At 66.7% G+C, this 24304-nt stretch overlaps 3 protein-coding genes across 6 annotated transcripts; 2 read left to right on the forward strand and 1 right to left on the reverse strand.

Annotated features, from left to right (window-relative positions):
• The first annotated feature begins 3173 nt into the window (after positions 1 to 3173).
• On the forward strand, positions 3174 to 9355 carry TMEM222 (transmembrane protein 222). Its single transcript, XM_064398350.1, has 6 exons — positions 3174 to 3316; positions 4251 to 4335; positions 5026 to 5057; positions 5832 to 5928; positions 6298 to 6428; positions 7283 to 9355. The coding sequence occupies exons 1-6, from the start codon at positions 3201 to 3203 to the stop codon at positions 7368 to 7370; spliced, it is 549 nt and encodes a 182-aa protein (XP_064254420.1). The 5' UTR covers positions 3174 to 3200; the 3' UTR covers positions 7371 to 9355.
• Positions 9356 to 11841: 2486 nt separating this feature from the next.
• Positions 11842 to 18581, forward strand: SYTL1 (synaptotagmin like 1). Of its 2 annotated transcripts, none has more exons than XM_064398228.1 (16): positions 11842 to 11975; positions 12503 to 12688; positions 13557 to 13821; positions 14091 to 14236; positions 14310 to 14427; positions 14877 to 14916; positions 15124 to 15214; positions 15315 to 15406; positions 15722 to 15841; positions 16429 to 16595; positions 16671 to 16773; positions 16862 to 17023; positions 17087 to 17165; positions 17230 to 17329; positions 17400 to 17605; positions 17953 to 18581. In XM_064398228.1, the coding sequence occupies exons 3-16, from the start codon at positions 13607 to 13609 to the stop codon at positions 18090 to 18092; spliced, it is 1779 nt and encodes a 592-aa protein (XP_064254298.1). In that variant the 5' UTR covers positions 11842 to 11975; positions 12503 to 12688; positions 13557 to 13606; the 3' UTR covers positions 18093 to 18581. The 2 variants fall into 2 exon arrangements, with proteins under 2 accessions (XP_064254298.1, XP_064254297.1); XM_064398227.1 differs by having other exon boundaries at positions 12503 to 12648.
• On the reverse strand, positions 18576 to 24254 carry CD164L2 (CD164 molecule like 2). Of its 3 annotated transcripts, none has more exons than XM_064398232.1 (8): positions 23546 to 24254; positions 23388 to 23417; positions 22978 to 23343; positions 21502 to 21606; positions 21141 to 21218; positions 20893 to 20958; positions 20154 to 20316; positions 18576 to 18933 (listed from the first exon to the last, which is right to left on the reverse strand). In XM_064398232.1, the coding sequence occupies exons 1-8, from the start codon at positions 24108 to 24110 to the stop codon at positions 18927 to 18929; spliced, it is 1380 nt and encodes a 459-aa protein (XP_064254302.1). In that variant the 5' UTR covers positions 24111 to 24254; the 3' UTR covers positions 18576 to 18926. The 3 variants fall into 3 exon arrangements, with proteins under 3 accessions (XP_064254302.1, XP_064254300.1, XP_064254301.1); XM_064398230.1 differs by having other exon boundaries at positions 18576 to 19751; XM_064398231.1 differs by lacking the exon at positions 23388 to 23417 and adding an exon at positions 23430 to 23459 and having other exon boundaries at positions 18576 to 19751.
• Positions 24255 to 24304: the final 50 nt, after the last annotated feature.

Consider the following 24304-nt stretch of genomic DNA (forward strand, 5'->3'; position numbering starts at 1 on the left):
GCAGCCGGGAGCGTTCCCAGGGACGCGGGGCTGGCGGCGCGCCCGCTGCTCCCGGAGCTGCCCCGGGCCGGGCTGGCATCCAGAGAGCCGGGCCGGGCTGGGCTGGGACAAACACAGCGCTGCATTGCTGCCCCGGGCTGGACTGGGCTGGGCTGGGATAAATACAGCGCTGCATTGCTGCCCCGGGCCGGGCTGGCATCCAGAGAGCCGGGCCGGGCTGGGCCGGGCCGGGCTGGGACAAACACAGCCCTCCATCGCTGCCCAGCGCTGGGCCGGGCCGGGCCGGGCTGGGACAAACACAGCGCTGCATTGCTGCCCCGCGCTGGGCCGGGCCGGGCCGGGCCAAACACAGCTCTCCATCACTGCCCTGAGCCGGGCTGGGCCAGGCCGGGCTGGGACAAACACAGCTCTGCATCACTGCCCCGAGCCGGGCTGGGCCAGGCCAGGCCGGGCTGGGCTGGCATGGACAAATACAGCGCTCCATCGCTGTGCTGGGACAAACACAGTGCTGCATCACTGCCCCGTGCTGGGCTGTGCCGTGCCAGGCTGTGCTGGGACAATCACAGCGCTCCATCAGTGCCCCGGGCTGTGCTGGGCTGGGCTGTGCCGTGCCAGGCTGTGCTGGGACAATCACAGCACTGCATTGCTGCCCCGAGCCGGGCCGGGCCGGGCTGGGCCGGGCTGAGACAAATACAGCACTGCATCACTGCCCCGAGCCGGGCTGGCATGCAGAGAGCCTGGGCCGGGCTGGGCCAGGCTGGGCTGGGACAAACACAGCGCTGCATTGCTGCCCTGAGCCAGGCTGGGCCGGGCCGGGCTGGGCTGGGCTGTGCCAGGCTGTGCCGGGACAATCACAGCCCTCCATCGCTGCCCAGGAGCCCGCTGGCAGCGCCGGGGCAGGGACACGTCCCCGCTGTCCGGAGGGCAGGCGGAGGAGCCGTCGGTGGCGAGTCCCTGGCAAACCCTTTTGTTTCTGCACAGACAATGGTGGCACCGTTCCTGCTCCGCACATCGATCCAGTGCTGTAGTCAGGCAGGAGAGCTGCAATAAAACCCCGGCCTTTAATTTTATGCATGGAGAACTTCTTACCTGCCCTCCCTTCCCTGTCCTCCCCCCCACAGCTCCTTTTCCAACTGCAGCTATTTTTCCCTGCTGACTCCAGGTGTTTTGTATTCTGCTTAGATCAATAGCAGCACAACAGCAGCAGCTTCCCAGTTGTCACCAGGAGGACCCTGCTGTCAGCTCCAGCTCAGCCGGGCTGGAGAGCCCTTGTGCTTCCCTGGCAGACACAAAGGGCTGCGCAGCAAACCAGTGCTCGATTGATCTGGGGTTTCATTATATATTTTTTTAATCCAGCCCGGGGAAAGCTGCGCTCTCCCCGAGCTCTGGCTGCGGGGTTTGCTCCTGCCCTCGCTCACGAGGAGGAGCCCGAGCTGCCGGTGCCCCGCGGGAGGTGGCACTGCGGGGACTCGGAGCTGGCCCTGCTGCGCCCTGCAGGCGCTGCTCCCCGGCCACATCCTGCCCAGCAGCCTCCCAGCCACCAGCAGGAAGAGCAAAGCCATTGCCTAACCCGCCCAGCGTGCCAGCGCCACGTTAGCTGATGTGAGCCTTGGCCCTCAGCTGTGCCTTTTTCACAATCTCTGATATTTATGTTGGCCTGCAGCAAATCAATGCCAGGGTTGTTTGGGTTTTTTTTTTCTTCGTGGAACAAAAAGTGTTCACTGAAACACAACCTTTGTGTGCATGCCCTGTCCCGAGAGCCAGGAGGGAAGCACAGAGTGTTAGGGGTTGGAAGGGAGCTCAAAGAGCACCTCACTCCAGCCCTGCCGTGCAGGGACACCTTTCCCTGTCCCAGGGACCCCTCCCACTGTCCCAGGGACACCTTTCCCTGTCCCAGGGACACCTTTCCCTGTCCCAGGGACACCTTTCCCTGTCCCAGGTGCTCCCAGCCCTGTCCAGCCTGGCCCTGGGCACTGCCAGGGATCCAGGGGCAGCCCCAGCTGCTCTGGGCACCCTGTGCCAGGGCCTGCCCACCCTGCCAGGGAGGGATTTATTCCTCTTACCCAACCTGATTTCCCCTTTCAGTTTGCACCCAGACTCTTTGTCCTGGAGGAGGAAAGCAGAAGCCAGAGCACCAGCCACGGCCCGGCTCTCAAGCGTTGGATTCCCTCAGCTTTCTCTCTTCTGGAGACAGAACATTTTGGGGGCTCCTTCCCATCAGAGAGCGGAGTGCTCGAGGGAGTTGCTGTGCCCTGAGGAGGGAGAGGCCACCCCAGGAAACTCGAGTGCCATTTCTGCTGCCCCTCGTGGTGAGCCCGAGGCGGGCACAGGCCACCCTGCAGGCTCAGGGGGCAAACTGTGCTGGAGACACCCCCAGGACACACCCCAGGGAGAATGAAGGGAGGAGTGCTGGGGAAAAGTGGGAGCTGGCAGGAGTGCTGGGAGCGGGGTTTGTCGGTCCCCACAGCCCTGGGCTCTGCCCGTGCCACGAGCAGGCCAGCACAGTTTGTGTTATTGCCAGGAGAGTTTGCTCCCCCGGCCAGGCCCTGGCACGGCAGTGACTGCCCAGCTCTCCTGGAGAGCCCTGGCTGCTCCGTGCCTCTGGCTGAGCAGGAAATCAGGGCTCCAGGGAGAACGGGGAGGACGCGGGGCTGTGAGGGGGCACTGGCGGCTCCCCGAGCCCCGCGGGTCTCTCTGGGTGTGCTGTGCTGGCTGGAAATCTGCAACGAACACATTTCTCCAGCTTCCTCCCGTAGCTGCAATTTAACTTCCCCACAAAGCAATTGTTGTTTTTCCGACCCTCTGCTTTCCCTCTGCTGCTGCTTTGGCAGCTCCTCCCCATCCCGGGGGGCTCCGTGGGATGATTAATGCCCATTATTTGTGATTATTGATTATTGCTGATTATTTGTGATTATTGACTATTGCTGATTATTTGTGATTATTTGTTATTATTGATTAATGCTGATTATTTGTGATTATTACTGATTGTTTCTGCCCCTGGGGGCTCCAGGGGCTCCTCCAGCTCCTGGCCCTGGGGCCAGCCCGGGGGTCCCGGGCAGGGATGGGGGTCCAGGCCCGGAGCTGGGCTCTGCTCCTGGGGCCCCGTTCCCGTCCCCGTTCCCGGTCCCGGTCCCGGCCCGGTTCCCCGGCCCGGAAGCGCGGGCCCGCCGGAAGTGACGCGCTGCGGGCGCGCCCCGGGCATGGCGGCGGCGGAGCCCGGCATGAAGCAGTTCAATGGCGGCGGCGGCGGCGCGCCGGACGCGGAGCGCGGCCGCTTCCCGCACTGCGTGGTGTGGACCCCGATCCCCGTGCTGACGTGAGCGGCGCGCCGGGGCGGGCGGGGCCGGGCCCGGGACGGGACCCCCTCGCCGGTGCCGGGGCCTCCCCTCAGCGGCGCCCCGAGCCCCGCGCGTCTCCCGGGCCCCCCGAGCCCCTCCCGGGCCCCCCGAGCCCCTCCCGGGCCCCCCTGTCCCTCCCGGGTCCCGTTGTTCCTGCCCTGCCCTGCTGTGTGCAGGGCTCTTTGGGGTTCAGGCTCTTTGGAGTGCAGACTCTCTGGGGTACAGGGCCTTTGGGATTCAGGGCATTTGGGGTGCAGGCCCTGTGGGGTTCAGAGCTCTGTGGGGTTCAGGGCATTTGGGGTTCAGGTCTCTTTGGGGTGCAGAGCTCTTTAGGGTGCAGGGTTCTTTGGGGTGCAGGGTTCTTTGGGGTTCAGGCTCTCTGGGGTTCAGGGCTCTTTAGCGTGCAGGGCATTTGGGGTGCAGGCCCTGTGGGGTTCAGGGCTCTCTGGGGTTCAGGGCATTTGGGGTTCAGGTCTCTTTGGGGTGCAGGGTTCTTTGGGGTGCAGGGTTCTTTGGGGTGCAGGCTCTCTGGGGTTCAGGGCATTTGGGGTGCAGAGCTCTTTGGGGTGCAGGGTTCTTTGGGGTGCAGGCCCTTTAGGGTTCAGGGCATTTGGGGTGCAGAGCTCTTTAGGGTGCAGGGCATTTGGGGTGCAGGCTCTCTGGGGTTCAGGCTCTCTGGGGTTCAGGGCATTTGGGGTTCAGGTCTCTTTGGGGTGCAGGGTTCTTTGGGGTGCAGGGTTCTTTGGGGTGCAGGCTCTCTGGGGTTCAGGCCCTTTAAGGTTCAGGGCATTTGGGGTTCAGGCTCTCTGGGGCTCAGGGCTGTTCCCTCCCCTGCTCCCCCTGAGCTCTGGTGCTCTCCAGCCCCCGCGGCAGGGCAGGGCCGGGTGTCCCTGACAGGTCCTGTCCCTGCAGGTGGCTGTTCCCCATCATTGGCCACATGGGCATCTGCACCTCGGCCGGCGTCATCCGCGACTTCGCGGGGCCCTACTTCGTGTCCGTGAGTACCCAGCATCCCAAATCCCATATCCCTGCATCCCAAATCCCTGCATCCCAAATCCCTGCAGCCCAAATCCCTGCATCCCAAATCCCAAATCCCTGCAGCCCAAATCCCTGCATCCCAAATCCCTGCATCCCAAATCCCTGCATCCCAAATCCCTGCAGCCCTGCCCTCCCTGCTCACACGGCTCCTCAGGCCTCTCCAGCCTCCTGGCTGCTGCTCCACTGCGGCTCACTGGGGCTGATGAACAATGGCTGCTTTGCTGAGGAGAAGGGGGAAAAGATCTTGTGCTCCGGGCTCTAAGTTGGGAGTTACATCCTGGTGATTCTGAGCAGCATCAGTGCCTTCAGCTGTGGCTGTTTGTGCTGTGCTGCTCAGCATCAGGTGTGTGCCAGGCCTCTGAAGCTGCTGAGGGTCCGGGGGGTTCTGAAAGTAAAGACAAGTTTTAATGTGGGATAATTAATGCTCCTAATTGACTGGGACATTTGCAACCAAGAGTTTACAAAATATTAACACTTTAAAAAAGAAAGGGAGGGGAACAAGGCACTTGCAGGTGAGTGGTGCCACTGTGGAGTGTAGGTGTGCCCGTGCCCAGAGCAGGAGTGTGGGAGCAGAGGGGTCCTAACCCTGCACCCCCATCCCTGAATATTGCCTTCAGCCTCCCGAGGCAGTTTCCTTTTGTTTTTGCAGGAAGACAACATGGCCTTTGGGAAACCTGTGAAGTAAGTGCTGTGTGTTTGTACCAAACTGAGCAGCTGCCCTGCAGCTCCTGGGCACAGAGCTGTGGCGCTGCTTTCCCTGGTGCTCAGCTGCCCTCACTCACCTTGCTGGCTGCTGTGCCTCTGCTTTTCAGGAAACCACATTCAATTCAATCCTTTTAGCAGCAGCGTGGTGGTGTTAATGAGCAGAGCTTTGTTAGAGAAAAGGAAAAGAGAAGGCTAAACTGTTCTAGGATGACGTTCACAAGTGCTCTGAGTGCACACTGCCTGGCTGTGCTGCTGAGCTGAGGTCACTCCCACCCTGTCACTGCTGGGGCAGGACAAGGGGCTGGCTTTGTGTCCCCAGGTCAGCTTGGTGTTCAGGGTGGCTGGGGCTTCCCTGGGGATGGGGAGCAGCTCAGGCTGTCCCCTGAGCTCTGTGACCTCTGCCTGGGCTGCTGAGCAGCCTTTCTGCTGCCCCTGCTCGTCCCTGGAAGCTGGGCTCTGTGTGTTCCAGAGGCACTGGATTTATCCAAGTGCTCTAGGTGTGTTCCAGAGGCACTGGATTTATCCAAGTGCTTTAGGTGTGTTCCAGAGGCACTGGATTTATCCAAGTGCTTTAGGTGTGTTCCAGAGGCACTGGATTTATCCAAGTGCTCTAGGTGTGTGCAGGGCCAGGAGCTGGACTCAGTGATCCTCGTGGCTCCTGTGATTCCACCATCCTCCTGCTGGGAGGAGCAAGCCTGGGGCAGGTGCAGCAGCAGAACAATGCCAGGGAAACTGTTCTCATCCTCCTAGGTACTGGAAACTGGATCCCAGCAAAGTCTGTGCCTCTGGCCCCAACGCCTGGGACACGGCCGTGCACGACGCCTCCGAGGAGTACAAGCACCGCATGGTACAGCCCAGCCCTTCCCTTCCCTTCCCTTCCCTTCCCTTCCCTTCCCTTCCCTTCCCTTCCCTTCCCTTCCCTTCCCTTCCCTTCCCTTCCCTTCCCTTCCCTTCCCTTCCCTTCCCTTCCCTTCCCTTCCCTTCCCTTCCCCTGGCTCCCCCAGAGGCTCCAGAGGGATTCTGGATACTCCATCCCTGAAGAGTGCAAGGCCAGCTTGGAGCCAGGAGCTTCAAAGCCCGTCCAGCCCAAAGCATTCCACAATTCCCTGTCTCTGCAGTGGTTGGAAGGGATCCCTCCCCAGTGTTTGGCTCCTTGCAAGGGGGTGAGAGCTGGGAAACCTCGGGGACAGGATTTTAATCCCTTTTTGTGTTCCAGCACAACCTTTGCTGTGACAACTGCCATTCCCACGTGGCTCTGGCCTTAAACTTGATGCGATACGACAACAGCACCTCCTGGAACATGGTGAAACTGTGCTTCTTCACACTCCTCTACGGGAAATACGTCAGGTGAGCTGAGGGGCAGCCTGGGTTCTGCAGCACGAGGGGCTCTTTCCTTCTCCTGAGCCCCTGGAGCCTCACCTGGCCCATGGGGAAGGGAGAGACATCCCCAAGCCGTGGGTGGTGCTGTCACTGCCTGTGCTCAGCAAGAGAAGCAGGAGTGCTTGCTGGGCTGCACTGGATGCTGCTCCCAAAATCCTGTTCCTGGCTGCTGATTTGCAGTGCCTGGAATTTGGGAAATGCTGGCTAAAGCAAACCTCACTCTGGCTGGGGTAGGTCAGAACATAAGGTCACAGGATGGCTTCTCTCCAAGGATTACTGGTTTCCCTCCCTCTCTTGAATCTTGTTTACATAAAAACTGGTCTGGTTTCCAGCTGCTGTTGAGCTTCCCACTGCAGTGGGGAGGGAAACCCGAGCTGTCCTTAAGGAAAGGCTCATGAAACTCCACTGCTGTGGAGTCTTCCCTGTCCTGGAAGAGCTTCTTTGCCTGCTTTTGGGCAAGGATAGCTCCAGCTGTCTTGGTTAAACCCACCAGCAGTTGGAGCAACAAGCCCTGTGGTAATGGGGTTTCATTTTTTGTGGCCTCCTGTCACCATTCCTGTCTGTGCAGGGGTGAAGTGGGCTTGTCTTTGGCTTAATTTAGGCGGGAAGGAGACTGCAATCCTGTTGTTTGTGATGTATTTATTGTGGCTCTGGCTGAGTCTCAGTTTTTAACACCGAATTTCCAGGATGGGGGGTGTGGCAGTGCCAGCAGCAGGTGACAGCCAGGCATCTGTCTCCCTCTGATCTCTCCAGTTGTTCTCCCATCCTTTTGTCTCTGCTGGTTTCTCACGTTTAAACCTTCCCCCCTTTCCCTCGTGCAGCATAGGGGGGTTTGTGAAGACCTGGCTGCCCTTTGTGCTGTTCCTGGGGGTGATTGTGACCGTGGTTCTCACCCTGCACCTGCGGTGATGGCCGCCCTGGCCCCCGGTGCCTGAGCACACAAAGGAAGAAACTGTGACTGATCCAGCAGGATGGAGGCGTGGCACTCTGGGAGCCTCTTCCAGGGAAGGTGGCAGCCCCACTCCATCGTGACAGCTCATCCTCCTCTCCTGGAGCTGGCTTCTTTTCCTCCTGTTTCTGTTCTGTCTCCCGGTGTCAGGGGTCTGGAAGCTTCTGCCCTCCCTTTCTGCAGTGGGAGTGGGATCAGGGAAGGAGAGGGGTGGGCTCCTTTGCTTTCAGTGCCAGGAGGAGCCTCAGGGCAAGCTCTGCCCCCTGCAGTGGCACGAGCAGAGGCACCTTGGGAGGGTCTCTCTGATCAGCTGCTTCCTCCTCTTCACCAGACGCTTCCTCAGATTCCCTGGCTCTCCAGTTGGGAGCTGCAGTTTTCCCTGTGGCACATCTCCCCAGTAGCACACGTTCCAGAGGGGAGCTGTGGGGTTCTGGGAGGGTGGGGTGCCCAGCACAGCCCCCGGTGATGGCCCAGCAGTGGCAGGAGGTGTGTGGGACACTCCTGAGGGACGCTCCGTGGCAGGGCCAGCTCCCCTGCCCCTGCTGCTGGGCCTGGGGAGGCAGGGAAGCTGAAGGGCTGGCTGGGGAACAGCTCGTGGCAGGGTGCACCCTTCAGGAGGCAGCCCTTCGTCCCTTTCAGCTCGTGCCAGAGAAAATATCACTTCCCTGCTTCTCCCTGGGCTCTCTGTTGCTAAATCTGGCTCTGCAATCCCCAGCAGCCACTCTTTGATCCCCTGCTCCCAGCAGGCAGCAGCTGGGGCAGGGAGCCTGAGCCTGGGGCTGCAGAGCCTCTGTGGGAGCAGCACCCGAGCCTGGGGCTGGGGAGGGGAGGTGCCTGTCTGGCTGGGCTTTGCAGCAGCAAACGGGGCAGTTCCTGGGTGGTGACTGGGAATGTTCAGGGAGCTTTGGGGAGCACACCTGGGCACAGGTGCTGTGCAGGGGTTGGTGTGAGGAGCACAGCTCGGGCAGGATGGGCCATGGGGGGTGTCCCCGAGTGCCAGGCAGGAAGGGAGTTTGGATGTGACCTGGAACCCCTCTGCAGCTGGGTCTGCTCTGCAGGTGCTGATTTTGGAGGGCTCTGAGTTTTAAACCCCAGCCTGGCTGCAGGGTGCTGTGCAGCTGGGCAGGTCCCTGCTCGCTGCAGAGAGGGCAGAAGAGCTTTTCCACTCACACCTTGACTCCAGAACCTGATGGGCTCCAAGGAATCCATTTCAAGGAGTGCTTGTGGCCAGCAGGAAAGCTTTTCTGGGGTCCCTGCCATGTCTGACTGTGGAACCCCCTCCCTGTCAGCCACTGCTTCTCAGACCCCTCCCCACGTGCCTCTGCCACTGCCAGCATGTGGGAGGGTTGGACCCTCCCCTTGAGCTGGTTTCTGTGTTTCCCCTTTCCCTCAGTCACTTTTGAGCCAGCCCTTGCACCTCCTGCTCGTCCTGTCGCTGCGGGGCTGCTGTGCTGTGTCCTGCCCGAGGGCAGGGCAGGGCACGGAGGCTGCCGGAGCCCCGGGACCCTGATCAAAGGGAGCCCGGGCCGTTCCGAGCTCTGCTCCCCGCCCGGGAGCCCCGGGAGAGGGGAGTGCTTTCCCTGGTGTGATTTCAGTGAGATCCCTTGGAGTGCCGGCCCCGCGCTGGATCCACCCTCAGCAATAACCTCCAGCCCCTCCGCCCAGCCCGTCCTTGGTGTATCCACGAGCTCTGCAAGAATTGCCAAAGCTGAGGCTTGGGGGTGTCAGGGGGCCCCTGGACTTCCAAACCCCACTGTGAAATTCCCTCTCGTTTGCCCCTGATGCTTTTTACAGAGCGGAGTTTGGAGCGGCGAGGGCGAGCCCCCATCCCTCATCCTTTGTTCCCTTCATCTCTGCGGGGCGCTGGGTTTCTTTGTAAATATTTAAACTCTGCTTCTGTGGTTTCATAATCCCGACGGCAGGGAAATAAACTGATTTCTGTGGATGTCTGCGAGTGCTGTATCTCCTCCCTCAGCCCAGAGCGGGGCTGGGGTCGGGATCTCCCTGCCCCACCCAGCCCTGGCCCCTCTGCTGCCCGAAGGAGCCGGATCCTGCAGCTCCCACACCTTTGCCTGTATGAACTCGCCCTTTTCCCTGCTCCAGGGAAAACTCCCAGCCCTGCTGCCGGGAGGGAGGTTTGGGGGGCAGGAGAATTCCCCATCCCTGCAGTGCAGGAAGGGTTTGTGGGATTTGGTGCCGGGTCTCGACGCCTGGGCAGGGGCAGCCAAGTGTTCTGGGGTGGGAGATGCTTTTTTCCAAGGCTGATTCCCTTCAGCTGTGAACAGCTTCCCTTTTGTCTGTGCTGTGTCCTTTTTTGCGGGAGGCACTGCTTTCCCAGCTCCTTTCCCTTCCCAGGGGAGGGGACGCCTGTGCTGGCCCTGGGGCTGCCAGGAGCAAAGAGCCAGACTCATTTTCCCCTCTCCCAGCAGGGTCTGAGCTGGGAGCAGAGCTGTGCCTGCTGACTGCAGATGCAGCCGCTGATTTTCTGTTCCATCTGACATCCAGCGGCTGGAGCTGTGGGGAGGGAGTACATCAGCCTTAAAATTAGGCTGTGTCCGAGGCCAGGGGATTTCACGGTGCAGCCATTTCATGGAAAACCACCTGGATCCTGCTGCTCAGCCCCTGCAGGCGAGCGAGCTCCGCTCCTGCGGGCTGCCGGGGCTTCATCCCGCACACATCTGCGGGGCAGGTGAGGGGAGGAGGCAAAGCCCCCGGGCCTTGGGGTCCCTCCCCGCCTGCCAAGCCTGGCAGGATTTCCCAAACCATCTCCTGCTGCCGGGAGCTCCGGGGAGCAGTGGGGTGTGTGGGATGAGCCCGTGGTTCGGGTCACTGCAGGGAGGGAAGAGCCGGGCCGGGAGTGCCGGGCAGAGGCTGCCCTGCGAGCCCGGCTCCCTGCTCCCCTCTGCTCTGTTCCCCTGCTCCCTTCTGCCCTGCTCCCCTCCTTTCTCTCCTCTCCTCTCCATTCCCCTTTTCCCCCTCTCCATTCCCCTCCTTTCCTCCTCTGCTCCTGCCCGTGCTCCAGCGCCTGCTCCTGCCTCAGTTTCCCCCAGGAGAACCAGAGCTGGCTGTACCTCCCGGACCTGAGGAGCGAGTCCTGCAGGGGGAGGAGGCTGGGAGCAGACTGGGAGCAGACTGGGAGGAAGGATGGGAGCAGGGCTGGGAGCAGGGCTGGGAGCAGGGCTGGGAGCAGGCCGGGACTCGCTCCCGGCCAGCGCTGGCTCGGGGCTGCCCACGCGGCGCCGAGGAGAGAAAAAACCTGCCCCGTGCCTGTGCCAGGGCTGCCTGCAAGGAAAACCATCCCCGAGGGCTGGCCTGGCACCTGGCTCAGGTGTGCTGCTGGCCAGGGTGCCCCTGGGTGTCCCTGGGTGTCCCAGCCTCTGTCCCCAGCACCCCAGGCTGTGGCTGAGGCCCAGCACACTCTGGGTCTCCAGGGATGGCTGGGACACTCTGCAGGACGTGTCCCACCTCTCCTCACTCCCTTCCCCACCCCACAAGGGCTCCCCCCCGGGTGCTGCAGGAGCAGAGGGCCCAGGGTGCCCAGCCAGGGCTCGGTGCCCCCCGGAGCCCCCAGCCCATGAGAAGCCCTGGGGGCACTCCGGGGTCCTCACGTCCCTCTGCAGAGCCCTGGCTGCATTCCCAGGCCAGCCCTGGGACTGAGGGGGTCCCACCCCTCTGGGACCCCCGGCAGAGCTGAGCTCTGCACGGGGAGAGGGAGGGGACACCACGGACAGACACACGAAGCCACTGCTGAAGTCTCATTTCCTGAGAAACCAGGCTAAAAATAATCCCCTTTTCTCGCGGTCCTGTGCTCGTTAAGTGCTGCCATCTCACACCGAAGCTGGGGGGAGCCTGTCCCCCACCCAGCCAGCTGCTCTGCTCCGCTATCCAGGGAAACTGAGGCACGCTGTGCGCTCCTGCCCGGGTTTATCCCTGCCTGAACCCATCCTGCGAGGGGCTGAGCGCCCAGGGGGGTCCTGCCTGCTCAGGACCCCCGGCCTGTGGGAGCAGGATGGGGTGGTGGGCTGGGTGTACCCGTGGGGCAGGGAATGGGGGCTGGGGGAGCCACGGGGGGTTGGGGAGGGGGCTGGGAATGCGTTATGGGATGGGGTCCTGCAAAGCCCCGGGGGCTCCACACCGGCTTTGGGGTGTGGGCTCAGGGGCTCCCCCGTGCCCAGCACGGACCAGTCCCCCCAGTCCCCCCAGGGCAGCCCAGGCTGTCCCAGGAGCCCCAGAGGCTCCTCCTGCCCCAGCCCCGTGTGACACCGGGCTGGGACATCGCCCACCCCCATTTCCACACCCTCGTTTCGGGTCTGCACCGGGCCTGGGGTCCCCCCGTCCCCCCGGGGCGCATCCCCGCTGCGCCACCCCTTCCCCGGCGCTGACGCCTCCCAGTTCAGCCCAGTTCAGCCCAGTTCAGCCGTCCGGCGGGTGCTGCCGGCTGCAGTCCCTGCTGTCGCGCTGCCAGGGCTGAGTCACCGGGCACGGCACCCAGCGGGGCCGGGGGCACCGCGCACCCACCGGGGCCCCGCGGGGCGCCGAGCCACGGAGACCCCCCAGCTGGGCAGGTAAGGGGGGCGCGGGCTGAGCGGGGGGCTGGCCCCGCTCCTCCCGCCCCTCGGGGGGCTGCACGCCCCCTCCCCGTGAGGAGCGGGGCTGGGGGCTGCGGGTCACGCCTTGCGGGGGGGTCTCCCTGTCCCCGCGCTGGGTCTGAGACCCCCAGGTGGGGAGAGCGAGGGTGGCCGGGCAGCCCTGGGCTGGGCTCGAGGCCACCGGGACCCTCTGGGGGCTCTGGGGGTCACCGGGGGGCGCTGCATTTTGGGGAGGGGGCCTGGGGGGTGTCTCACGCCGTCTGCACCCCCCCTTCCATCTTGTGGGGCTGCCCGCAGTGAAAAATGGGGACGTGCAAGCCCCAGCTGCGGCTCGCAGGGGAGGTTTGACTGGTTTGACTGGTCCCGGAGCGGGGTGGGGGGCGGGGGCCGCACCCCCGAGCGCCCCGGGGGGCTCCGGGCTTCACCTCGGCTCGGTTTTGGGGACGCCACAGGGAACGGGGCACGGCAGCGGCGCCCGGCTCAGACCTAGGTGACATTTTTAGGTGGTGGCTCTGTTCCGGGGCGGGGGGACCCCCCCGTGAGCCGGCAGTAAACAGGATACGAGCGGCGGGGAGACAGCGGCAGCATCGCCCCGGCCCGGCTGAGCCGGTTCGTGCCCCCCGAGACCCTCCCAGCCCGGGCAGAGCCGGTTCGTGCCCCCCGAGACCCTCCCAGCCCGGGCAGAGCCGGTTCGTGCCCCCCGAGACCCTCCCAGGGCGATGTGGGGGCGGGGGGCTGGTGGGTGTTCCCGGGGGGGGCAGGGGGTGTTGTTGGGGTTCCCTGGGTGTGCTGGGGGTCCCTGGGCTGGTTTGCTGGGGGTTGGCACCCGCCGTGCTCAGGTGCCGGGCTGGGGTTGGGGACCCCCGGGGCTGGGACAGGGGCACCCGTGGGGCAGGGACGGGACCCTCCGAGGGGCTGGGGACAGGCTGGGACAGGGCCACGCGTGGGGCGGGGTCAGAGCCCCCTTTGGGGCTGGGGACGGGCGGCTGGTGGAGGTGGGGCACGCCAGGGCTCGGCTCTGGGGGTGCCGGGGGGGTTCAGGCTGCTCCTGCCCCACGGCTGCTGCAATTTCCTGCCCCGGGTGACAGCAGGCAGCGCTTTCCCAACCCCGGGGACGGGAAGGGCCGGGCATGGGGCAAGACCCCTCCGGGAGGTGCCGTGAGCTGAGCACGGGCCCGGCCCGCTCCGGGCTCAGCCCACCGTGGGGGCAGCCAAGCCCCCTCTGCCATCTGTCCGTGTGCCCTGGCAGCCGGAGAATCGCTGGGAAAGCGGCAGGGGCAGAGCCAGCCCTGGGCAAACACGCTGGGCAAACAGCGGGCAGGGCTGGCCTGGCACGGAGCCGGCAGCGGGAGGAGCGGCGCGGTGCCCCGGGCTGCCCGTGCCCTTCCCGGCACCCCGGGCACCGGCCCGGTGCCCCCGAGCCCGGCCTGGCACCCCGGGCACCGGCCCGGTGCCCCCGAGCCCGGCCTGGCACCCCGGGCACCGGCCAGGCTCCTTTGTCCCGGGGGTGTCGCGGGGTGCGGGTGCGGGCTGAGCTCCCCCCGCTTGTCCTTGCAGCGGGATGAGCGGGGGGGTCGCTCCCCAGAGCCCCCCAGGTGCCTCTGCAGATGCTGGCATCGCTGGTGCACGCCCGGCGCGCTGAGCAGCCGCTGTCCCCGCGCTGTCCCCGCGCTGTCCCCGCGCTGTCGCCGCCGCCCCGCATGGCGCTGCGGCCCGAGGCGCTGCTGGACCTGAGCTTCCTGACGGAGGAGGAGCGCGGCTGCATCGCCCGGGTGCTGCGGCGAGACCGGCAGCTCCGCCGGAGGGAGCAGGGCCGCGTCAGGTGCGCCGGGGGTCCCTGCCCGTGTCACCCCTGGGGACAGCGGGGACCCCCAGCAGCTCCCCTGGGACAGAGCAGCCGGGCCGAGGGTCCCCTGCTCCCCCGGGGTCGGGGTCACCCGCTGAGCTCAGCCTGGGTTTGTCACACCGGCACCGGGGCTCCCGGGGGTCCCGGGGCTCCCGGGGGCCGTGGCTGTCCCCCTGCCCTGCTGGGGCGGCTCTGGGGCGGTGGCAGTGCCAGCCCGGGGTGCCACTGTCCCTCCTGGCCAGCAGCAAGCTCCGGCAGTCGGTGTCGGACCCGGCGCGGCTGCGGAGCCTCAGCGGGGACTGGTTCTGCCTGGCCCGGGCGCAGCGCCACCAGCCCGCGCTGGGCTCCGACCTGGTGCGCGCCTCCATCCGCCGCAGGAGCCCAGCCCGGGGTACGCGGGGGGCTCGGGGGGCGCGGGGGCGCGGGGGCCGGGCTGAGCCCCCTGAGCCCCCCGATGCCACCAGGACCCGCGGAGCTGGGGCGCCTGGAGCCGCGGGCAGAGGAGGAGGATGATGAGGATGAGGAGGATGAGGAGGAGGATGAGGATGAGGATGAGGATGGTGCCTTGGGGACGGACGAGAGGTGAGGGAAGGAAGGGTGTCACCCCACAGGAGCCCCGGGGCTGGTGGCATCTGGCTGGTCCCCACTTGGGGTGGCACAAGGGGCTGGGGGGGGAGCAGGGGCCTGGCGGAGGGGACGGCGCGGTCAGGGCTGGTGTCTGTCCGTCCGTCTGTCTGTCCGTCATTCCAGGGCCTGGCTTTCCACCATCCATGCACCACTGCCTCCCAGCACCCCAGCGCCTGTCTGTCCACCTTCCCATTGTCTGTCTGTCCACCGTCCCAGTGTCTGTCTGTCCCTTATCCCAGTGTCCTTCTGTCCACCTGTCCCTTATCCCAGTGTCCGTCTGTCCCTTATCCCAGTGTCCGTCTGTCCACCTGTCCCTTATCCCAGTGTCCGTCTGTCCCTTTTCCCAGTGTCTCCCACTGGCCTGGGCACCATCCAGGCCAAGCTAACGGTGGTCTCTTCCCCAGCTGCCCCCCGGAGGAGCTGCAGGAGGTCACTGTGCCCCAGGTGGGTCCTGCTGGGGGCTGGGCAGCACCTGGACCCCTGGGGGGGGGGTGTCACCCTGCAGCGCCCCCAAAACCGTGCTGCGCTCGGAGTGACGGGAAATGTCCCACAAAACGTCCTTGGGGTGTCCCCATCCCTCACCCTGTCCCCGGAGGGCCGTGGGGGGAGCAGGGGGTGCCCGGGGTCCCCTTCTCACCCTTTCCCCCCCAGCCCAGCCCCCCCGCCCCGGCCGTGGAGGGGACCCCAGTGTCACAGCCCGGGCCGCAGGGTGACAGCCCGGCGAGGGAGCGGGAGCAGCCAGGTGAGCGGGGTGGGCTCGGGCTGGGGGGGCTGGGGGCTGCAGCCTCCCCCTGCCCCCACGGCGGCCCCTCAAGGGACTCCCTCCTGCCCCCACCCTGCAGGTGACACGGGAGGTCCCTCCCCCGGCCCGTGCAGCACGGAGGAGGATGAGGAGGAGGAGGAGGAAGCACACAGCAGCCACAGCGCTGGGCAGGTGGGCTGGGGGTGCTCTGGGGGTTTCTATGGAACTGGGGAGGGCTATATGGGGCTGGGGTCTGGAGAGGGTTGTGAGGAGGTTTGGAGGGGGTCTGTGGGGTTTTGGGGGTCTGTATGGGGTTTTGGAGGTCTGTGTGGGGTTTTGGGGTTTTGGGGGTCTGTATGGGGTTTTGGGGGTCTGTGTGGGGTTTTGGGGACCCGGGGGGACTGGACAGAGCCAGCACTCCCGAGCAGCAGGCACTGCTGGGAGCTGGCTGTCCTCAGTGGGTCTGGGGGCCCAAGGGGGGGTGCTGACCCCTCTTTGTATTTCCAGCGACCAGAGACCCCCCAGAGGGATCAGAACCCCCCAGAGCCAGTGTCCCCACAGAACGGCCACAGCCCCCCGAGCCTGCTGAGCACCAGCTCCTCCGTGTCCAGCCTCAGCTCCTCCACGGTGCGCGGCTGGGACTGGGACTGGGAATGGGAGTGGGGCTGGGGATGGGAATAGAAGTGGGGCTGGGAATGGGAATGGGGCTGGATGGGAGTGGGGATGGGACTGGGAATGGGATTGCGAGTGGGGCTGGGGATGGGAGTGGGACTGGGAGTGGGGCTGGGGATGGGACTGGAACTGTGGGGCTGGGACTGGGAGTGGGAATGGGGCTGGGAATGGGAGTGGGAATGGGGCTGTGGGGATGGGGCTGGGAATGGGAATGGGACTGGGAGTGGGGCTGGGGGTGGGACTGGGAGTGGGGCTGGGGTGTGCTGGGACTGGGGTTTGTGCTGGGTTTGTTCTGGGTTTGGGGTTCTGGGCTTGGGTTTTGTGCTGTGTTTGTGCTGGGTTTGGGCTGCTTTGGACGTCCCCAGCAGCCCCCTGTGTCCCCAGCTGAGCGGGAGCCTGAGGAGCCTGTACAGCGAGGCCGAGCTGGATTTGGGCTGGGTTTGAGCTGGGTTTGGGGTTTGGGCTGGGTTTGTGGTGGTTTTGTTCTGGGTTTGGGGTTTGTGCTGGGTTTGGCACCCCCCAGCAGCCCGCTTTGTCCCCAGCTGAGCGGGAGCCTGAGGAGCCTGTACAGCGAGGCCGAGCTGGGCCGCGTGGCCGTGCGCGGCTGCGTGCAGTTCTCGCTGCGCTACCGCGCGGCCGACCAGGAGCTGCAGGTGCACGTCCTGCGCTGCCGGCAGCTGGCCGAGGCCAAGAAGCAGCGCTCGGACCCGTGAGTGCCCAGCCCGGGGGGGCACGGCCCAGGGGGTGCCCCTGGCCCCCTGCCCCAGCTCGCTTTTGGCCCCAGGTACATCAAGACGTACCTGCTGCCCGACAAGTCCAACCGCAGCAAGCGCAAGACCGCCGTGAGGAAGAGGAGCTTGGATCCCGTCTTCAACGAGACCCTCAAGGTTCCTAAGCCCCCTTGGGGCGGGTTTGGAGGGTTCAGACTGGAGGGGTGAGGGTGGCTAATCTCACCCCGTGTCCCCTCCCCACCAGTACAAGCTGGAGGAGAGGGACCTGCAGGGCCGGACCCTGAACCTGTCCGTGTGGCACCACGACAGCCTGGGCAGGAACCTCTTCCTGGGCGAGGTGGAGGTGGCGCTGGGCACCTGGGACTGGGCCAACACCCGCCCCGAGTGGTTCAGCCTCCAGCCGCGGGTGAGCTGCCCTCCTCCGCAGCCCCTGCAGGCGCTCTGCCCCCGTAACCCCCCTGCTCCTCAGGTGCCCGTCCCCCCGGGCGGCCTGGCCAGCCGCGGCAGCCTCAACCTGGCGCTCAAGTTCATCCCGGCCGGCTCGGAAGGTGAGAGGGGCGGTGGGCAGCGGGGCCGGCCTGCCAGGCTGCCCCTGACCCCTGTGGCCTGCAGGAGCGGGGCTGCCACCCACGGGCGAGCTGCACATCTGGGTGAAGGACGCCCGGAGCCTCGTCCCGCTGCAGGGCGGCACCGTGGACGCCTTCGTGCAGTGGTAAGGGCGGGGTGGCACCGGGGACACCCGCGGGGGCGGCGGGCGTCCCCCTCACCCCGAGCCCCCCCAGCTACGTGCTGCCGGATGACAGCAAGGCCAGCCGGCAGAAGACGCGGGTGGTGAGGAGGAGCCTGAGCCCCCTGTTCAACCACACCATGGTGTACGACGGCTTCCAGGCCAGGGACCTGGCCGAGGCCTGCGCCGAGTTCACGCTCTGGCACCGCGAGGCCTTCGCCAAGCGCCAGCTGGGCGGCGTGCGCCTCAGCCTGGGCACGGGTGAGGGCAGGAGCCAGTGCCTGGGGTGTCCCCAGGGCCTCGGGGTGTTCCCCAGCTCCTCGGGGTGTCCCCAGCCCCTCAGGGTGTCCTCTGCCCCCCGGGGTGTCCCTGGTCCCCAGGCTGTCCCCATCCCAGCCCCCCCGGGGTGTCCCCCAGCCCCTCGGGTTGTCCCTGGCCCCTCGGGGTGTCCCCATCCCTGGGCTCAGGGAGTGTCCCCCATGCCCCTCAGGGTGTCCCCCATGCCTCGGGGTGTCCCTCAGCCCCCCGGGCTGTCCCCATGCCGGGCTCAGGGGCTGTCCCCATGCCCGGCTGTCCCCATGCCGGGCTCAGGGGCTGTGTCCCCGCAGGCAGCAGCTACGGGCTGCCCGTGGGCTGGATGGACTCCACGGCCGAGGAGCAGCGCGTGTGGCAGCAGCTGCTGGAGCAGCCCCGGCGCTGGGTGGAGGCTCTGCTGCCCCTGCGCACCGACCTGGTGCCCCGGGCATAGCCCCGGGCGTAGCCGGTGCCAGGGCCGTGCCACCCGGGGTGCCCTCCCCTCCAGCAGCAACGAAGCGGCACCGGAGGGCACATCTGGCAGATTTTATTGCTGTGGGCACAGCTGGTGCTGCTCATTGCCCTGACCTCCCCTCGGCTGTGGGGCTGCAGCTGCTGCGTCCCACTGCTCCCAGTGTGGGGCCGTGCCCTCCAGCCCCGTCCCTCCAGCCCCGGGTGTGGCCCTGGGGGGGCACTGATGCCCCTTTTCTCGCTGGGTACCCCTCCCTGGGCTGCCCTGCCCCCCTGGCACACCCACACTGCGTCACTGGGAGGGCTGGGGCCACTCGGGGCCACCCACCCATCCCACCCTGAGGGCAGAGCAGCCTGACCCCCGAGGCTTTCTGCAACCAGGATGTCCCAGTTCAGCCCCACTGCCGGGGCTGCGGGGTGGCAGGAGCTGTGACAGGGGCTGTGACAATGACACCGACGCCAGAAATTACAGGAAAATCCTTTATTGGTCTCTGTCCCCGCTGTTCCAGCTCGGGCTCTGCCCGCTGTGGGGCCGGCAAAGGCTCCCCCAGTGCCCCCCTGTCCTCTGGGGTGCCAGCACAGGGGGGGCTGAAGGTGGAATCCAGGGCTGGGGTCCCCCCTGCCCAGCTGCATCCCCCGGAGCACCCGGGGGGGCCCAAACCCCCGGGGGGGCTGGGGGGTCTGTCCCACCCTGGTGTCCCCGGTTTGCATAGTCGTGGGGGGCTGTGCAGGGGGGCAGTCCGGCCGGGGCAGGGGACACCGGCGGTGGCCTCGTCACCTGGGGAGGGCGGGGACAGCGCCCCCAGCCTGGAGGGACTCAGATCCTGGGCCGTGGGACAGAGAGGAGACGTGGCAGGAAAGGCCCCGGGGTTCACCCTGGGGGTCCCAGCCCCTCGCAGCGCCCAGGGGTGCTGGGGGTGCCCCGGTGCCCACCCACGCCACGGGGAGGGCTGGACTGCCCCCCCAGGCACAGCGACCCCCGCACACAGCACAGACTCCACCTGGCAGAGTTTAATGGGGGCAGCTACAAGTGTCACCCCACGGCACACGACACGCGGCCCCCTCCCCAAAACAGCACACAGAAAGAGGGTGGGGGAGAGGGCCCCCCCGAGCCCCCCCAGAGCACACAGAGGCACAGCAAAAGCACACAGCAAGGGCCTGGCTCCGCTCCTGGGGCGGGCACGGGGGGCACGGCGGGGGCTCCAGCCACAGTGCCACAGGGAAAAACACCACGAGGGGAAGGGGGGACCCAAGGCTGTGGGGAGGCAGTGGGGCAGGGGGTGCTGAGAGGGGGAAGGGGGCTGCTGGGGCCAAACTGGGGCCATACTGGGAGCCCTGCAGCTGCCATGCTGTCAGGGAGGCTCAGGGTGGGGCTGGGGGCGCTGGGGACACCTCCCCAGTATGGGGGGGCTGCCCCCCCGAGGGGCTCCATGCCAGAAAGGGGGCGAGGGGGGTTCCCCCATCCTTTCCCTCTCTAACAACTGACAGGAAACAGCAAAACCAGCTGGGAACCACCGGCCATGCAAACCAGGAGGGACGGCCCCCCCCTGCCCGGGGGGCTGCGAGCGGGGCTGGAGCTCTGGGGGTGCGGGGGGACACCCCCTCCCCACTGCCGGCACCCAGAACCTACTGGTTGTCCTCTCTGGCAGCGTGGAAGGAAAGAGAGAGGGGGCACGGTGCCCACATCAGACACGGCGACCCCGGGGCTCCTGGCACCGCTGGGGGACACACCCGGGACCCTCCCGACCCCGGGGCAGGGGACAGCAGTGAGCAGCTCTGGGGGACACACCCGGGACCCTCCCGACCCCAGCGGGGCTCAGAGCCAGGACCCAGACAGACAGCGACAGACAGAGGGGGCAGGACAGCCGGACAGCCGCAGGGGGACGTGAGCCCCCCCATGTCCCAAATCGTCCCCTGCGGCGTGGGGACAGACTGGCACAAAGAGGGGCACGGACAGCGGGGCACAGGACACATCCCGGGGTGACCCCAGTCCTGACCTAGGGTGGGCTTGGCCCGGGTCCCCCCCAGCCCCCGGGGCCCTTACAGCGTTTGGTAGGTGCTGTCCTTGGACTTGATGAACTTGATGACGAAGAAGGCGACGGCCTGCACGCACAGCACCAGCACCATGCCCCCCACGAAACTCGCCGTGTCGAAGCCGGGCGGGTGGAACTCGGGGCTGCCCGTCAGGGGGGCACTCGTGGTGGTCCCTGGGGCCGGGAAAACCGGAGTTTGGGGAGCCACGAGTGCTGCTGGCACCCCTGAGTGCGGCTGTGCCCACCGGAGGGGGGGTTTGGGTGTGAAGAAGGCAGAGGCTGCGCAGGGAGGAGTGGCAGCTCCCGGCGTGGGGCTGGGATGTCCCCAGCAGTGCCCGGCTGCTGGGATGGGCTCAGCCCCCTGCCGTGCCAGGGCAGCTGGAGCTGCAGGAAAGGAGCCAGCAGCAAGAGGATCCCAGGGGATCAATAATTCAGCAGGCTCCGGGCTCCGGTTTCCCGCTGCGCTCTCCAGTTCCCCCTTCCTGGAAGAGGCTCCTGCTCCTCTCCCAGCCGGGCTGGAGGTGCCAGTTCCCAGCAAGGATGGAGTCAGGGCTTGTTCCTGGAGGCTGGTGGGTGCCACGATCCCCTGCATTGCCCCGTGCAGAGAGGGGACAGGGACAGGGCTGTGGCCTGGGACAGCAGGCACATCCATTGGCCCAACACCGAGGTCAGGGAAGAACCTTGGGACGAGTCCCTGGGGCATCCAGGCCCCCCACCCCGCTGCTCCCACCCCTCCCCAGACCCACTCACTTGTGGAGTGTGTCACTGGCTCCTTGCTGTGCGGTCGTGGAGGTTCTTCCGTGTGGGACTTCAGTGCTGGGGAAGGCAGGCACAGAGGGCAGGGGTCAAAGGGGTGACAGGGGACACTGCCACACAGCCTGCAACCTGTCCTGGTGCTTGGATTCCATCCCCACGGCCTGGCACCCGCAGCAGCACCTCTGCCCAAGTTCAGAGGGGCTGGGGGTTACCTGGGCTGGGGTTACCTGGGCTGGGGTTACCTGGGCACAGGGCGCTGCTGTTGTAGAGGGCGCAGGTCCCCGGCACCGCCGAGCCCCGCTGCACGCAGCTCCCTGCTCCTGCGGGAAGAGGAGCGGTTTCCCAGGGATCCAAAGCAGGGCAGCCAGGGCTGGCCAGGCCCAGGGCTGCCCTGAGGGGCTGGGATGAGGAGGGTTCACTCCCAGGGGTGAGCAGAGGGTCTGGGAGAGGGGGGTCAGAGCTGCACCCCGCAGGGCAGAGCCCCCAGCAGGGGCCTCGATGGTGACAGCAGCTGGGACTGGGCATCCAAGGGTGCTGAGAGCCAGTCACGGGGCTGGGGAGGGTGGGAGAGCCCCTCTGTGCCCACCCGGCCCAGCCCCTCACCTGGCTCCTCGGGGGTCCTGCAGCCCACCCAGACGCAGTCGGTGCCGTTGTGGGGGCGGCTGCTGCCTGTGCACACCTCGCAGGAGCTCAGCTTGCCACACTCTCCTGCCAAAGCCGGGCAGAGGGGGTGAGGGCAGCGCCAGCACCCCCCCTCGGCACTGGGGAGGGGGCTGCAGCCCCACGGAGGGGCAGTTCTGATGGAGCAGCAGGAGGAATGAAGCACATCCCACGCACCAAACCCAACGCCCCGATGGGGACAGCATCACCCCGCGAGGGGACACCCCCACTGCCAGCACCCCCAGCCCACACAGGGCTCCCCCACCACCCACAAGGCAGGGAACACCCCGGCCCGGCCGGGGCATCCTTTGGTGGAGGCTGAACCAGGCAGCGGCAGCCTGGTCGGGGTTACCCGAGCAGTGCCGCCTCTCTGTCCCCCCAGCCCACCCCGCGGGACCCCCCTTCACCGGCCCGGTGAGTCACCGCGGAGCTGCGCTTCCCCCACACTCAACGCTCATCATTAATTCACGCCCTGGCTGCCGGGGGAGCCCTGCCCGCCTCCGCTCCGTCCCGGGAGGGAGCCGGGAGCCGCTCCCCGCGCCGGGCGCGCTCCTCCGGCAAACCGTGCGGGCCGGGCTCGGGGGCTCCGCGGGCTGGGCTGCCCCGGGCTGGGCTGCCCCGGGCTGGGCTGCCCCGGGGGGAGAGAAAAGCCCCTTCCTTCTTTCCCAGGAAAAGCAAGGGGGAAACTGGTGGCGCAAGGCAGGAAGCGGAGATGCTGCGCCCGCATTGCCATGGCTACGGGAGGGGGAGGTGGGCACGCCGCTGGCCCCCCCTGCCAGCATTTGGAGACCTGCCGGGAGCCAATGGGAAAGTAGGACTTTGTTCGCAAGGCTTTGGGCAGGTTTATAATTTATTTTTATCGCGGCAGGCGCAGGAACAGACGTTGGAGCCAACGCTGTCAGCTCCCGCTCCTGCCGTCAGGTGTGGAGGGAGGGGGGAAAGAAGGAAAGAAGGAAGGGAGGGGGGCAGCTGAGGGCAGCCCCTCTCCCAGGGGTGCCCCGGGAACACGCGTGGGTCCCGCCGGGATGAGCCAGGGCGGAATCGTGTCCCTGCAGCAGAGGGGGAGCAGGAGCAGCCCGGGCTTTGCATAATTAATGCCCGGAGTTGCAGCACCGCGGGGAGCGGGGGACGGCTCCGCTCCCCCGCTCCCCCCTCCCCGCCGCGGCCCACCAGATCCCCACACTTTTTGGGGAGGGCTTGGACGCTGCACGCCGCTCACCCCGCTGCAGCCGGGGGGCCCGCGGGGGTCCCAGCGCCCGGAGCGCGGCCGGCAGCGGGAGCGGGGGTCCCTGTCCCCCGCACCAAGGCATGGCCACCGAGTCCCGCGGGGGCGAGAGAGCCCCTGGGGAAAAACCAACCCGCACAGGAAAGTTCAGGCGCCCCAAAGCCGCGAGCCGCCCCCCGCGCCCCCGGCCGTACCTGCGCGGGTGGGAGCGGCTCCGTGCGCGCACAGCAGCGCGCACAGCAGCGCGCAGCGCAGCGCCGCGCGGCCCGCCGGGGCCATGGCCCGGCCCGGCTCGGCTCGGCCCGGCTCGGCGCGCTCCCAGCGGGAGGTGTGCCCGCGGATCTCCCGGGAGAGCGGAGCGGATGCGCGCCCGCGGGAGGCGGCCCCGGAGGAGGGGGCGGCCCCGCCCCGCCCCGCCCCGGCAGGCCCGGGGGTGTGGGGGGCTCTCAGGGGGTGCGACCCCCACCACACCCACACACACAGCGGCCGCGGGAAACCGGGGCTGCACGGACAGCACGGACTGAGCCCCTGTGAGCACACCTGTGCACACCTGAACACACCTGTGCACACCTGTGAACACATGTGAACACACCTGTGAACACACCTGTGCACACCTGAACACACCTGTGCACACCTGTGAACACACCTGTGCACACCTGAACACACCTGTGCACACCTGTGAACACATGTGAACACACCTGTGAACACACCTGTGCACACCTGAACACACCTGTGCACACCTGTGAACACATGTGAACATACCTGTGAACACACCTATGAATACCTGAACACACGTGAACACACATGTGAACACACCTGTGTGCACCCGAACACATGTGAACACACCTGAACACAGCTGTGCACACCTGCACACACCTGTGCACGCTGTACACACCGCACACACCGCACACCTGCACACACCCGCACATCCTGCCCCGCACCGGCCCGTGCCCGCGCTCAGTGCCCGCTCCAGCCCCGTGCCCGGGACGCTCCGAGCCTTCCCAGGGCCGCGGCCGATCCCCCCGGGGCCGGGTCCCGGCTCCCGCCGTTCAGCACCGCTGGAAGCTCCCGTCAGGCTGGGCCGAACCGAACCGAACCGAACCGAACCGAACCGAACCGAGCCTCTGACCGAGCTCCCAGGGGCGGCCGCAGCCGTGCCCGGGACCACCGCGGTCTCCAGAGTGCCGCGGGGTCCCGGCAGAGCCGCAGCCCGGGCTGGGCTCTCCGGGACCCCCTCTCTCCTCGGCGGGGAGCGCAGCCCTGTCCTTCCTCCTCCTCTCCTTCCTCCTCTCCGGGGGGAGCCCCCCGCAGCCCCCCGGCCGGGCATTCCCGCTTCCCGGGCCGTGAATTATCCCTCCCGATGCGGGAATGTCCCCGGCTGAGCGGGGGCAGGACCGGACCCACCCTCGGCCCCCTCACACCCCCAGCTCCGGGCGTCCCCTCCAGAGCGGAGCCCCCAGACCCCCAGTTGCGGGATTCCCCCCCCCCGCTGCTCCCTGGGGGTCCCGGGCTGCGGGTCCT

This window comes from Passer domesticus, chromosome 24 (genome assembly GCF_036417665.1).
Source record: "Passer domesticus isolate bPasDom1 chromosome 24, bPasDom1.hap1, whole genome shotgun sequence".
Classification (NCBI taxonomy): domain Eukaryota; kingdom Metazoa; phylum Chordata; class Aves; order Passeriformes; family Passeridae; genus Passer; species Passer domesticus.